The sequence below is a fragment of the Pan troglodytes genome, chromosome 3 (assembly GCF_028858775.2).
Source record: "Pan troglodytes isolate AG18354 chromosome 3, NHGRI_mPanTro3-v2.0_pri, whole genome shotgun sequence".
Taxonomy (NCBI): domain Eukaryota; kingdom Metazoa; phylum Chordata; class Mammalia; order Primates; family Hominidae; genus Pan; species Pan troglodytes.
This window is the reverse complement of record NC_072401.2, coordinates 83,372,919-83,387,848: the sequence shown is the minus strand read 5'-3', so window position 1 is coordinate 83,387,848 and position 14,930 is coordinate 83,372,919. Positions and strand designations below refer to the sequence as shown.

General features: G+C 37.3%; 2 protein-coding genes across 9 annotated transcripts in view; both read right to left on the bottom strand.

The window, feature by feature from the left end:
• CORIN (corin, serine peptidase) overlaps positions 1–641 on the bottom strand; it is a 251,514-nt gene extending 250,873 nt beyond the window's left edge. Inside the window, exon 1 of one of the 2 annotated variants that reach the window (XM_001153181.7) lies at positions 461–641. In XM_001153181.7, coding sequence (XP_001153181.1) covers positions 461–523 — 63 coding nt within the window. In that variant the 5' untranslated portion in view covers positions 524–641. The remainder of the gene's footprint in view (positions 1–460) is intronic. The other variant, XM_009447950.5, reaches the window with a different exon arrangement.
• A 9,067-nt stretch (positions 642–9,708) lies between these two features.
• NFXL1 (nuclear transcription factor, X-box binding like 1) overlaps positions 9,709–14,930 on the bottom strand; it is a 67,560-nt gene continuing 62,338 nt past the window's right edge. For all 7 annotated transcript variants that reach the window (XR_010156320.1, XR_010156319.1, XM_054683165.2 and 4 more), the window contains 3 exons: positions 14,333–14,419; positions 13,572–13,625; positions 9,709–10,806 (listed from right to left, as the gene is read on the bottom strand). Coding sequence is in view for 5 of the 7 variants with exons in the window: in XM_054683165.2 (XP_054539140.1) it covers positions 10,633–10,806; positions 13,572–13,625; positions 14,333–14,419 (315 nt within the window). In the remaining 2 variants the exon portion in view is untranslated. The remainder of the gene's footprint in view (positions 10,807–13,571; positions 13,626–14,332; positions 14,420–14,930) is intronic.

Here is a 14,930-nt window from a genome sequence, read left to right as displayed (position 1 = left end):
CGCCGGCGCAGACAGGAAGCTGTAGATCCCCGAGGGGCTGGCTCCGACAGCTCCACCTGCAGCCTCCCCTGCCGCCAGTGTGCAGCCAAGTCCACTAGATGCTTGGAGGGCACCGTGCGGAGGAGGGACTCTGCAGGAAAGGTGGCATCACCCCCGGCATGGAGACCGGGGTCTCCGGATCGAGCCGACTCGAACACTGAAGGAAACCCTGCCCATGACCCTGGGAGGGTCTCGGACGCCGGGCGACCCGGGTGGTGGTCGGGACCAGGGCCGTGCGCCTGGGAACTGGGTGCAGGGCGCTGAGCGCGGGACTGTCAGAGCGGGAGCTCACCGACGGCTGGGGAAGGAGGTGGCATCGGGCGGAGGAGAGGACGGGGGCGGGAGGGGCTGACCCTGAATTCACCGGGACTAAGAGGCCATCACACCTGGCTGCGGTAGGACAGCGAATCATCGATCTTACCGGCTTTGGGGACCCGGCTCTGCGGTAGCGCTCTTCCGGAGCGAGGGCAGGAGACTGTTTCATGGATAACAAGTCTCGCTTATTCTTCTGTCCACTTTTATCTTGGTCGCTTTTCTCTCCTCTACGTGTCCCCCGGGGAGGCACTACGGATGATTTTCTCCAAGCTCAAGAGAGACAAACTGAACTTTAAGCGCCAGGGGCCCCATATTTTGTCTGCTCTACAGATCCCACCCGCGGGCCACACCCTCCCTTCACTCCCGTCTCTGGGTCCCACCCATAATAACCCGTAATGACAGATCCTCCGTGTCCCCACCTCTTTGCATTCAAAGAAGTTATTCTTCAGGGGCATATGGAAAGTCAGTTTCTGCTGGTCTCCCTCAAAAACTTATACTCCACGAGGGCAGCAGAAAAGGACAGGACGATTAAGTTTAAGTTGTGGAAGAGTGGTTGGGAGCAAAAGAGTTACTTTTCTCCAAATTTGCCATATCACATCGAAAGCATTTTCTTTTAACCAGAGTGTAGCCAATCAAAATTAACTGCAGGCGCTGGCAATTAAAGAACAAGTTTATCTCAAAAAAGGTTTAACGTTTGGAGGGCATTATTTGCATCAGGCATATGGAAACTTGCGTTCTGTTAGGTATGCTGAAGAAACTGCTTTTGCCAGACTGCCTGAGTCTTTGCTGAGGCTGCAGGGACAAGGGAGAACCCCACCCTGACTGCTTCCAAAACCCTAGTTCCTGATTTCCTGCGGAGGGCACCTACAGGCTGAACCTAAAAGGCGAACAAATTCCTGCCTGTCATTCAAAAGCAGCTACCTTTTCTAAGACAGCAGCGTCAAGGAGGGCACTGGAGGTACTCAACACAGTAATGATTACTTTACCAAGTCCAAGGCAATTGTCAAATGTGGCAAAGAAAAACACTTCATTGGGTTTTTCTTAGAAATGATTTTTCATCCAATTTCAATCAAGATCTTAATGGAAATTTTGAAAATAACTCATGAGGTTATTGAATAAATCCATCCCCATTATTTAAAGAAAGCCATGTAAAGACAACAAAATATGGGCCAAGCACTTGTTCTTGAACATTATTGCTGAGAAAAAAATATGCATTTGTAAAATGGGGGGGCAGTATTTTGTTTCTGAAGTGAGATCAAATGTAGAAAATACTGCATATGTATAGTAAAATGACTGAAACACTGATTCCATGTTATTCTAACATCCGATTTGTAAACCAGTATCTGACAAATTTATCATAATTCACAATAATTCAGTTCATATTATGTGGCAGGTGTCATACTAAGCACTTTACATGTATTCTTTTAGTTCCACCAACTACTCTGAGGAAGAAGCTATTATTTTTATTTTAGAGATAAGAAAGCGGATTCAGGGAGCTGAAGTAACCAGCCTACGCAAGCTAGCAAGAAGCTGAGCTGGGATTCCCCCGAGGCAGTGACTTCTGGATTGTGTTCTTACTAAGATACTACCTCATCACACACCATCACCGCAGTGCCAGTCTGGGAATCAAGAACTGTGAGCAAATCACATAGTCTTTCCGGGCCACAGTTAACTCAGCCTATAACATAAGGGCTGGATTCAATTGCTAAGGTTTCTACAGGCATTCTGAGGCCAAGTACAAGTTTCTATTTCATCTTCTTTCTCTTCCACTTTCTGCCCTCTGGTGGAGGTGCTACAGGGACTATGAAATTAAAGTAGCTACATCAGTGGATTTGAGATAGGGTCGATCAGTCTCCCTCACTTCTCCACTTTTAGTTCCTCTGAGAACTAAAGCTAATTGCATTAATGGTGTAAAATAAACATTTTTTAAACTTCCTTTTAGCAAGAAAACCCAACCAGTTCTAGTTACCAACAGCACCAGAATTAATACCTGAGGTATTCTTTGCATGAAGCTAATGACATAAAAAATGAGGGTAAAGATGTTTTATATTCTTTACAATAAACTTTTAAAATGTCAAGAATCATTAAACTATTAGAAGTCTCAAAACATATTCAAACTGATTTGAATATGCAGTGTGCTCATAGTAATCTTTAACGACCTGTTTGAATTATTCTTTAAAAAAAACTAGCTACATTTGCATTTCAGCTTCAAGTGACAACCATCATCTAGTTTCTTAAAATAATTTTACAAAAAGAAACATTTCTAGCCTATTGAAACTTTTATTGTCTAGCACTTCAAGCATACATCCAACTAGTTAGATAATTTAAAAGAAAACACACACAAACCTTGAAGAGATTTATGGAAAAATTAAAGGTACTGAATATACCTCAGGAAACGGTGATTTTACAGAGCAAACTTTAGCCACATATCACATTACAGATCAAATTAGTACTTAGTACTACAACTGAAGACAATTTAAGAACAAGAAATCACGGAGAAGCAAGCAGCATCCCAGGATGATAACAGGCAAGCAGTACCTAAAACAGATATGCTACCCCATGGCTCATCTATTTAGCTATTCATTCAACTAATACTTATTTTGGGTTTGCTGGCTGCCAGATGAACAACCTAGACAGAGTTCCTGCCCTCACCAAGACTTTCAGTCTTGTGGAATGTATTAAACAAATATACAAACATGTAAACTATGAAAAAATACTTGCAAATAATGTGAGAATAGCTTTGGGGAGTTAGAATGTAATATTTTCAGCTGAGATATAAAGATACAAAGCCTTCAAAATAAAAAAATTAAAAACAGCAAGAAAAAGGTAAACTGGAAATTTACCTGTTGCAGAGAGGGGAGAGTTTATTTAGTCAAAAGGGGGAAAACAACATACCCATATGTACTATGATACACTCTAGCCCATTGATATATTCAGTATCTGATAAAACAATTTGTGTAGATCTTCTGTTTGATGTACATAATATTTCTGGGACATCAATCCCCTACTCTAATATACCACAGTAGTCATTGGGAAGGAGGTAATATATGACCCCGTAAGAAATTTCAAAGGAATTTTATTTTTAGTCCTCTCACACATCTAGTGCTACAGAGGGGTCCCATAACTGCAATTTCACTGCCTAAATATGCCCCTACCTTTGGCCAGCATCCCACCCAGTCCTCCCTCAATGACATGGAGCTCCCTCAATAACAGTAACCATATGTGCAAAAACTGAGATGCCTCACCTCACCTCACTTCACATCTGATGCCTCAGATTTTTTTTCTGATTTGTGAATCAATTTGAGATGTCTTAAAGTTATGAGGTAAAGTCACATATCTATATTACTGTAGCTAAGCTGTTCTATGTACTATGTGCCAGGCACCTCATAAAGTGACATATAATTTTCTAGGTTTTTCATTCTTGAAACAAATCTAGTTTCCTTTGTCATAAAATGAGAAGTGTAATAGGCGCACCTAATATGGTTGTTATGAGGATTACATCTAGAAAGTGCTTTAAAATAGCTATAGACACATAATAATAGTTAAAACTTATTGGGCACTTACTGTTATTTCTTATTGTCACCATTTTACAGAAGAAACTGAGGCTTACAAAGTTAAATAGCTTGCCTAAGAGCTCACAAGTAGAAAGTGGTAGAAGCAGAATTGGAGCCTAAAAAATCTGGGACCACAAACTAATCCTTATGTTCTGTAGCAATTATTAAGAGAAGACTGTGATGAAAACATCCAAGGGGTTTACAGCTTAGAATACACTCTGAATTTTCATTCACCCAATAAATATTTACTGAGCACTGTAGTAGGTTAGTGTCCCCCCACTACTCCCTGCCAAATTAATGTCCACTCAGAACCTCAGAATGTGGTTCTGTGGAAATAAAGGCTTTGCAGATATAAATTGTTATATCTTGGTTTGGGACTTCTGGCCACCTAAACTGTGAAAGAATAAATTTCTGTTGTTTTAAGTCACTCATGTATGGTATCTGTTACAGCAGCCCTAGGAAACGAATACTAGCATCTACTATGTGGCCAGGCTTCTCTACTCTGAGGTTACAGTAATAAATGAAACTGTACTCCTGCCCTCATGAAGCTTACATTCCAGGGAAGGAGGCAGATAATAAACAGACACTTAATATGAGGACAGGTACTATTTAGTGCTATGAGGAAAAAGTATTGTGAGAAGATAGAGGATGACCAGATGACAGTGACTGGGGGGGGGGGCTTTGGAAATATTAGGTGATGTATTAAGAGAATACATATATGGGATACAGAGGTGTTAACTCAAATGAATCTGGACTGTGGAGTTTCAAACTGCATACAATCCTTCACAGCACGACTTAAATTACTAATTGGAAACTTAGCAAGAAAAGAAGCTTAGTAAGCAATAGACCTGAGCTTGTTCAATAAGCCAAGATTCTAAAATATGTAAAAATGGCTTCCCAGGTGGACACCTGGTCTTGCTTGCTGGAGATCACAGGGTCTCTCAGTTCCTCCCACCACTCCCAAATTCAAGCATCTTTTCTAGGAGGTAGTAGTAGTACTTTGCTTCTTCCTCACCCTGGAAGCTCCCCAGCCTCATAAGCCTTGGGTCTTAGAGTGGTCTAATCACTGCCACTCGATAAAGACTGCAACTTCCACAGACCCAAGAAGAGACAGAGCTATCTCATGTCAACTCTAGCTCTACAGCTTAGACATCTGCTTCAGTTCCCAATATCCAAGGACAGACAGACATTAACAGCTAGAGTCACCTGGGTCCTCAGAGGTTCTTTTTACAGCCTTCCCTTTACTGTCCTATACCTGGTCACAGCAATTTTGGCTACTGCTGCATTTTTAGTGTTCTTGGTTTGACACCGAACTAATTCTTTGTTCTTCTGGAGATCAGCATACAGCATCTCCCATTGTTTTAATAATCTTGATTATAAAAGGATGGATGAGGCCCAAGTACCCTAAAAAGTCACCCTTGGCAGTGGGCTAGATCCCCCACATGGGTGGCCTGGCTTAATCTTCACCTGTTTGCTTATGTGGAAGAACTCACAACACAGACCATATGCATAGTGAGGACAGAATCTTCTATTAAGTTCATCACTGTGCCAGGTATCTAGGCAAAGAAAAAAAATATTTCTCAAAGAGAAATGGAACACTTTAAAATAAATCTCTTCAAATTTTGTCTTAAATAGTATATCTATTTCCAAATAAAGCCTGTTTCTGGTATTACTCATGAGCATTTAAAATAACATGAAGAGCCAAAAAATTCTTATATGTCATCTCTCTCTAAACACAAGCACAGAGATTAATCTGTATTTAAAATTTTTAACCTTCATAGCCATTAAGTTCAAGCATCATAACTTCTTTATAGAAGGCAAATGTTTTCACTGCTTTGCCTCAGTAAAATTCCTTTGACAATTTCAGTAGCAATTGTACTTATTTGAGATTGTTTTCATTTTATTTAGATGTGAAATTAACTGAAAAACAGTTTGTCAATTCCGAAAAGCATTTAAACCAAAAAAATCTAAAGATTTCAATATACATATTCCACAGATTTCAAATAGGAAGCTAATACACTTTGTTAATGCCACAAGTAAGGAGGAAAACAAGACCACCACATTCACAATCTTAGGCCATTGTTAGTGGCTATTTGGTAACTTTTTCCATTCCTTCTCTAATTCGCTCAGATTGAACCTAAAAGGACAATATGCATTACTTTATTTCCCTCAGAACAAATCAGTATAACTACTTAGATAAAACTTAACTTGTCTCTGCATCATTATAGTCTTTTCTCTATATCGTAGCCAGTGGTCTTTAAAAAAAAGTCTCTTCCTTGTTTAAAGCCTTCCAATGCTGTCCATTGCAACTCAAACACAACTCAAATTTCTTACCCTGGTCTATCAAGCATGACATAAACTGGCCTAGACACATCCTCCTCTCAATTTAAATTTCATTAGGCTCCAGCCACACCAGCCCTTCTTTCTGCTCCTCAGGTGTGCCAAGCATTTCCCAAACTGGGGACTTTGTACTTACTGCTTTCTCTTGTATAGATTTTTCGCTGATCTTCAAATGGAGGTCATTCAGGTCACGGCTCTAATATCCTCATCTCAGAGGGATTTTCCCATTCTAAATTAGCCAGTGTCCTTGTATCCCCTACTTCCACCACATTCTATACCATTCCTCTTATTTTCTTGAATACCACTTACCACACATAAAATCACGTTCATTTTTTTATGTCTATTACCTGCCTGTGCTTGTCTGTGCCTTAGCAACAATATAGGAGGAAAGATCACCATTATCTCCAGAACACAGAAAGTTCCTGACATATAGGAAACACATCTGCTGACTGAATAAGTGAAGGAATAGTTGTGTGACTTTGGGTAAATAAGTTACACTCTGAGCTAGCCAAAAAGATGAAAAAACAACAAACAACTTCATATACCATTCATTCAGTCTCCTTCCTCTGCTCCTAAAATCTTTTCCCCAAATTAGGAAAAACAATTTAGCTAGTACCGAAGCCCTACAAACAACAGATATGAACTAGGTTTCATGTTCACTTAACAGGCCAAGATTCTGACACAGATGGAAATGACTTTCCACGTAGACACCCGGTTGTTCCCTTAACACTCAACTTTTAGTTAGTACAGGTAATAACTTGAGTGTAGTGTATCTGATTTAGAGCTTCTGAAATGCCAACCCTGTAATTCTACCACTGGGAAAGATTAACAATTCTAAAATCAAAACACCCATGAAGAAAGGAATGACTGTCCTTTAATTCTGGACACCAGCTAATACTTAGGGCCAGGCGCAGAGGCTCATGCCTGTAATCCCAGCACTTTGGGAGGATGAAGTGAGCAGATCACTTGAGGCTAGGAGTTCGAGACCAGCCTGGCCAACGTGGTGAAACCCCATCTCTACTAAAAATACAAAAAAAAAAAAACCAAAAACAACAACAACAACAAAAATTAGCTGGGCTTGGTGGCACATGCCTATAATCCTAGCTACTTGGGAGGGTGAGGCACAAGAATCACTTGAACCTGGAAGGCAGAGGTTGCAGTGAACTGAGATCACGCCACTGCACTCCAGCCTGGGCAACAGAGTGAGATTCTGTCTCAAAAAAAAAAAAAAAAAAAGAAGAATATGACACTAAATTTTGAATTAGATCCAGCATAATTTTAAAATCCTCCTTCCTACTTCCACAATCAGGCAGGAGAAGGAAATAAAGGGCATTCAATTAGGAAAAGAGGAAGTCAAATTGTCCCTGTTTGCAGATGACATGATTGTATATCTAGAAAACCCCATCATCTCAGCCCAAAATCTCCTTAAGCTGATAAGCAACTTCAGCAAAGTCTCAGGATACAAAATCAATGTGCAAAAATCACAAGCATTCTTATACACCAATAACAGACAAACAGAGAGCCAAATCATGAGTGAACTCCCATTCACAATTGCTTCAAAGAGAATAAAATACCTAGGAATCCAACTTACAAGGGATGTGAAGGACCTCTCCAAGGAGAACTACAAACCACTGCTCACTGAAATAAAAGAGGATACAAACAAATGGAAGAACATTCCATGCTCATGGGTAGGAAGAATCAATATTGTGAAAATGGCCATACTGCCCAAGGTAATTTATAGATTCAATGCCATCCCCATCAAGCTATCAATGACTTTCTTCACAGAATTGGAAAAAACTACCTTAAAGTTCATATGGAACCAAAACAGAGCCTGCATTGCCAAGTCAATCCTAAGCCAAAAGAACAAAGCTGGAGACATCATGCTACTTGACTTTAAACTACACTACAAGGCTACAGTAACCAAAACAGCATGGTACTGGTACCAAAACAGAGATATAGACCAATGGAACAGAACAGAGCCCTCAGAAATAATGCCACATATCTACAACTATCTTATCTTTGACAAACCTGACAAAAACAAGAAATGGGGAAAGGATTCCCTATTTAATATATGGTGCTGGGAAAACTGGCCAGCCATATGTAGAAAGCTAAAACTGGATCCCTTCCTTACGCCTTATACAAAAATTGATTCAAGATGGATTAAAGACTTACATGTTAGACCTAAAAACATAAAAACCCTAGAAGAAAACCTAGGCAATACCATTCAGGACATAGGCATGGGCAAGGACTTCATGTCTAAAACACCAAAAGCCAAAATTGACAAATGGGATCTCATTAAACTAAAGAGCTTCTGCACAGCAAAAGAAACCATCATCACAGTGAACAGGCAACCTACAGAATGGGAGAAAATTTTTGCAACCTACTCATCTGACAAAGGGCTAATATCCAGAATCTACAAAGAACTCTAACAAATTTACAAGAAAAAAACAACCCCATCAAAAAGTGGGCAAAGGATATGAACAGACACTTCTCAAAAGAAGACATTTATGCAGCCAAAAAACGTGAAAAAATGCTCATCATCACTGGCCATCAGAGAAATGCAAATCAAAACCACAATGAGATACCATCTCACACCAGTTAGAATAGCAATCATTAAAAAGTCAGGGAACAACAGGTGCTGGAGAGGATGTGCAGAAATAGGAACACTCTTACACTGTTGGTGGGACTATAAACTAGTTCAACCATTGTGGAAGTTGGTGTGGCGATTCCTCAGGGATCTAGAACTAGAAATACCATTTGACCCAGCCATCCCATTACTGGGTATATACCCAAAGGATTATAAATCATGCTGCTATAAAGACACATGCACACGTATGTTTATTGTGGCACTATTCACAATAGCAAAGACTTGGAACCAACCCAAATGTCCAACAATGATAGACTGGATTAAGAAAATGTGGCACATATACACCATGGAATACTATGCAGCCATAAAAAATGATGAGTTCATGTCCTTTGTAGGGACATGGATGAAGCTGAAACCATCATTCTCAGCAAACTATCGCAAGGACAAAAAACCAAACACCGCATGTTCTCACTCATAGGTAGGAATTCAACAATGAGAACACATGGACACAGGAAGGAAAACATCACACACCGGGGACTGTTGTGGGGTGGGGGGAGGTGGGAGGGATAGCATTTGGAGATATAGCTAATGCTAAATGACAAGTTAATGGGTGCAGCACACCAACATGGCACATGTATACATATGTAACAAACCTGCATGTTGTGCACATGTACCCTAAAACTTGAAGTGTAATAATAATAAAAATATAATAATAATAAAAAAAACATATCTACTTTTTAGATACTTTTAGGTATCCATCAATGACTGTCTTCCACGTGAAGTATTAGAATTTCATACATTGACACTAATGCCTAACTTAAAATTATAGGCTCCTGAATATTTTAGCTAATAATAAATATTCTAGATTACAAATTTGGTATCAAAAATTTTAATGAAAACATTAATCATATAAATTAAATAGCAAAACTATTTGAAAGGAATTATAATTCAAACAGATTTGACTTACTGATATTTCTCTATTTGTTTTCATAAGAACTGATTATTTTCAGCTGAAATCTATTTAAGATTGTGGTAAGGAGAAACGAGATTAAAGTACACAGAGCTCATAAGCCCTGTTGTCAGCACATATTCTTCATAAATACTCATCTTCCTTTTATTATTTTTAAAAGACACGCAAGTTTTACAAAACATGCCAACTTCAGTTAAAAGCTTCTTACATAAGAAATAGCCACATGTGAGGAATCTAGCCTGGCATTTGTTGAAAATAACTATATATTCTGAAGAACACGCCCCATGACATTTATTGATAAAAATTCCTCACTAATAAACCAACTTCTGAAATCTAATTACATACCTTCATGTCACAATTTAAGAGGTCTGTTAGAGAATCACTTTTTTAAAAAAGCACAAAGTTAACAGTATCAAGAAAAGTACTCTATCATAAGTAACCAAAACATTAAGAAATATTTCTCTTACTGCAGATATGGCTCAGTCTCATCTGAATTATTTTTTAAAAAGTGTTGGTTTGAATTATTAAATGAAAAAACTAAGTACAAGGAAGCCCAATGAACAAAAACACATGTTACTCTGCCTCTAGCTAAGCCTTATGAAATATTTTAGTTTCAGTCATGCCTTCACTTTAAACAGTATTATACTGCCCTTTCTAGTATACTAATTAAGATAAAGTTTAACATTCTGTCCTTCCAACAACAGCTGAGAGAATACAGAGATGAATGTAAATATATATCATATTCTATAATATACATTTTCTAATATTTCAAATTTAACAACTTATCTAAATCCAATCTGAGTTACATTAAAAGATCAAAACTTTTTTTAATTGACATCATGGGTGATGTACCAGGCAAACACCACAACCACAACTCCACACACTGAAATGAGATAATATTTATGTTTTTGCCATAGTGATAGCTCAATTGCCACTTCATCTCTTTTCCTGTTCTTCTTTCGACGACCCTTCAGTCTGTTTTCAAAAGCTTCTAGTTCAGCCTAAATAAAAACAGCATCATTTTAATTAAATTCAATGCATACATTGATTTGAAAGTTTCCATTTACATAAAAATCAATATGGGTAATGTTTTAATAGTAATGATATATAGTCAATATATTGATTTGATTTTTTAAAACACTACTCTCCACTACTGATTGTATTCAACAAATTCAGGGTTTAGGTAAGCAGAAAGGAGACTGGGAGATAACAGAAGAGAATATTTCAAACTGTAGGGCTGACTATGATACTAAATATTAAAATGTCTGATTAGGCCAGGCACGGTGGCTCACGCCTGTAATCCCAGCACTTTGGGAGGCTGAGGCAGGCGGGTCACAAGGTGAGGAAATCAAGACCATCCTGGCTAACATGGTGAAACCCCATCTATACTAAAAATACAAAAAATTAGCCGGGCATGGTGGCGGGTGCCTGTAGTCCCAGCTACTCGGGAGGCTAAGGCAGGAGAATGGCATGAACCAGGGAGGCAGAGCTTGCAGTGAGCCGAGATGGCGCCACTGTACTCCAGCCTGGGCAACAGAGAGAGACTCCATCTCAAAAAAAAAAATAAATAAATAAATAAATAAAATAAAACGTCTTATTAAATTAGGGTGCTCTAAAATATAGACACTGGTCTTATACATTGACACCATTATACTTCAACCCAATTATTATAGAACCAGCATTCTATAAAGCTTCTAGCAAGTGCTGTCATGCCTAGTGAGAATGAAGATACCTATAATTCTAGTTGTTTACAATGCATGCAATAAACATTAGTGGCTTTTAAGAAAGAAATTCAAGTGAGTAAAGAGAAAAAAGCTGCCAGAACTCGATTCTTCACTACCAAATACATTTTTTAAAAATAGTAAAAATTCTTCAAAGGAAAAAATTCTTCAAGCTTTAAAATCAAAATGACTATTTTAGACATAAAAATCTTAAACTAGTACTAAAAGACGCTAACTGAATTGCATTCAATATCAAATGGGGATTTTTATCCTACTGCTAAGTACTTATTAAACTTTTACGCATAATAATGTAATATAATATGCTATAGTGCATAGGTAATTAAGACAATAGTTAAAATATATATGTATTTAATAATATCCACCTAAAACTTTGTAAATGGTTATTTAATAGGAGGAAATGTAAACTTTAGTTCACATATCCATTACTGTGGTCATAAACCACACTTGAAAAAGATCTAATAATAAACTTAGTTTAATACAAAGTGGCATTCTTCAATGAGCCAAAATGTCAGACTACTCCCAAGTGGTTAGTTTCTGACATATAAAAAACGTCAAAATATCTTAAAAGCAGGCAAACTTGAGGACTACAGACACAGTAAAATAACTGACAGTTAAATGGTGACTCACAGTCACCAAGTATATATTATGTGCTGTATACAGTGATCCCTCAGTATCTGTAGGAAATTGGTTCGAGGATCCCCTTGGATATAAAAACCTGAGGATGATCAAGTCTCTACATAAATAGTGGAGGATTTGCAAATAACACACAAACATCTTCCTGTATACTTTAAATCACTCTAGATTTCCTATAACACCTAATAACAATGTAAATGCTATGTAAATAGGTGTTACACTGTATTTTAAAATGCGTATTATTTATTATTATTATTTTTTTACTTGTTTTGAAACAAATTTTCGATCTGTGGTTGGTTGAATTCACAGATGCAGAACCTACATATACTAAGGACTGATTATATTCTGTTTAAAGAGTCAGTAAACAGGGAATGTATCTAAGATTTTCATCCATGATGATTTATAAAAAGATAGCAAAGGGAATAAGGAGAAAACATACTAAACTATTCTTAATAACTTAATCTCCTAGGATTCCAGCCAACTTATGTTTTACTATGTTAGCTCTGATAACTTATTTTGGGGATATCAGGCAAATCAACTTTACAGAACCATGAAATCTCAAAGGTCACCTTGGCCAACCATTATTTACTACATGAATTGTTTCTAATGTTCCTAATTGTTCTAATTGTTCCTACAACTCATCAAAGTTTGAATTTCCTCATTCATGCAAATCACGCAAGTTTCAATCTCATCATTCATAAAGGCAGTAGCTTAGCACACAATACAATCTGATAAGTATAAAGCATTTCAAGATACAAACTGACAAATAATAATAAAAAGTTATACATCACTATTAGAAAGTGAAGCCACTCTTTCAAGTGTATGATCAATAAAGTAAATACTTAAACAGGGAGTATCAGGAATGTACTTGTTCTCTAGGTGACAACAAAGAACAGGTTATAATCCCGCATTTAAAGATCTAATAGGGAAATATGGGAATGTATTATTAAAACAAATGTACTGATTAGTAAACTGCACTTATTTGTTATAGGTGGTCTGCAACTCAGTAAGATAGAACTCAAATACTTTTAGTTAAGTAAAGTCATGGTCTCCAGAAGACGCCTTACAATGGTGATGATTCGCTCACTCTCACTCCCCAGCCAAAGGAGGAATTAAAATTCTTCTGGCTGAAGTATGGATGATATTGGCAAGAAAGTAAATTGGAAATACAAAAAAAAATTTGGGAATATATGAGATCTCATACCTTTTCAGAGTTTCAGTATACTTAAAGTCAAGTTAGTAGATGGCTCACTTTTGTTTTACAAGAACTATGTTATTTTCAGTTCACAATAGAGACTAGCCCTTAGTTTGACCTTGGAATATACCCTGTGTTTGCACGAAATCTAGCAATGATGCTAAGAGACATAAATCTGGGTATTTTGTTCAGTTACCTGTTGTCTTCGTTTTTCTTCTTCAAAAGCAGCTTTGGCTTCTGCTTCTTTTATCTGTTTATACACATACAAAAGTCAATTTACAATTTAGTCATCACATTTTATATGGAATTTTAACATCTACCCATCCAGGTTCTATTAACCCATATCAACTTTTAGGAGCTTGAAATCATTTAAAGAAATGTAAATGCTATACTGAGACAAGGTTTTACCAAGGCACTATCTAATAAATTGAAGGTGGTGATGGATGGAGTGTTATACCTTATATGAGCATCTCAGCTTAACAAGTAAAATCGGTATTACATCGTAATTCAAGGAGTTAAAACACTGTAACAGCAAATTTTAAAACTGCCTTTTTTCCTCTTGAGTTGCTGTATTAAGAATCTAGAATTAATTATTAAATACTGCTGTTTCTCTAGAGTTAAATTTATCTTAAATGTGCTATCATGGAAGGGAATCCTTACTTTCAAACAAAATCAAGAGGTCACTGATTGGGTTGATGGAGGGGAAGAGTAACACTAGAGACAACCCAAGCAGCAAAGAATCTCAAAATTTTATAACGGGCATAGAAGATGAAAAGCCTTCATATACACTAGGCAATGAAAATCCCAATCTGCCATTCAAAATAAGCCTATAAAACTAGGCTTTTATTATAAAAGCAAAAAAATGAGATTTCAAGTTGTTTTTAATAAGTACATAAATGCACAAAGTAAGAAGGGAAAGGCCACTAGCCTTTAAAATGATATTTAATGAGACATTACCTCAGATGCTCTCCGCTTCATTTCCTTGCACGTTGTGTCACATTCTATTGAAACCTGATTTTCACGTACTTTGTTGCACTGCAATTCCTACAAACAACCCAATTTTCAAATTTTAAATGATTTTTCCCTCAAAGACCTGTCTGCCATAAAAAAGCAAAGTTCATCTGATAGCTTAAGGTTATAAGTATTATTTGATGTGTCTTAATATTTAATGATGATATAGTTGCAAGCATTAAATATCTGCTTCAAATAGTGATTACTTTCTTATTTTCTCTTAACTTAAAAAAGAGAATACCATAAAATTTTTAAAAATCAACTTAATAATTACTACGTGCCACTATTGGACTTAGCTCCCATGTTGTTTTTATTCTTTACTTTTCTTTATTGTTTGTTATTCTTGCAAAGTGTCCAGGGAATACAATGTTCTACTAATGTGCTGTCCAACAGAGCTTCCTGGTATGTGCGTGGGATGGAAATGTTGTAAATCTGCATTAGTCCACAGAGTAGCACTAGCCACATATGGCTACTGAGCACTTGAAATGTGGGTAGTGAAAATGAGGAACCAAATTTTTAATATTGTTTTATGCTAATTCATTAC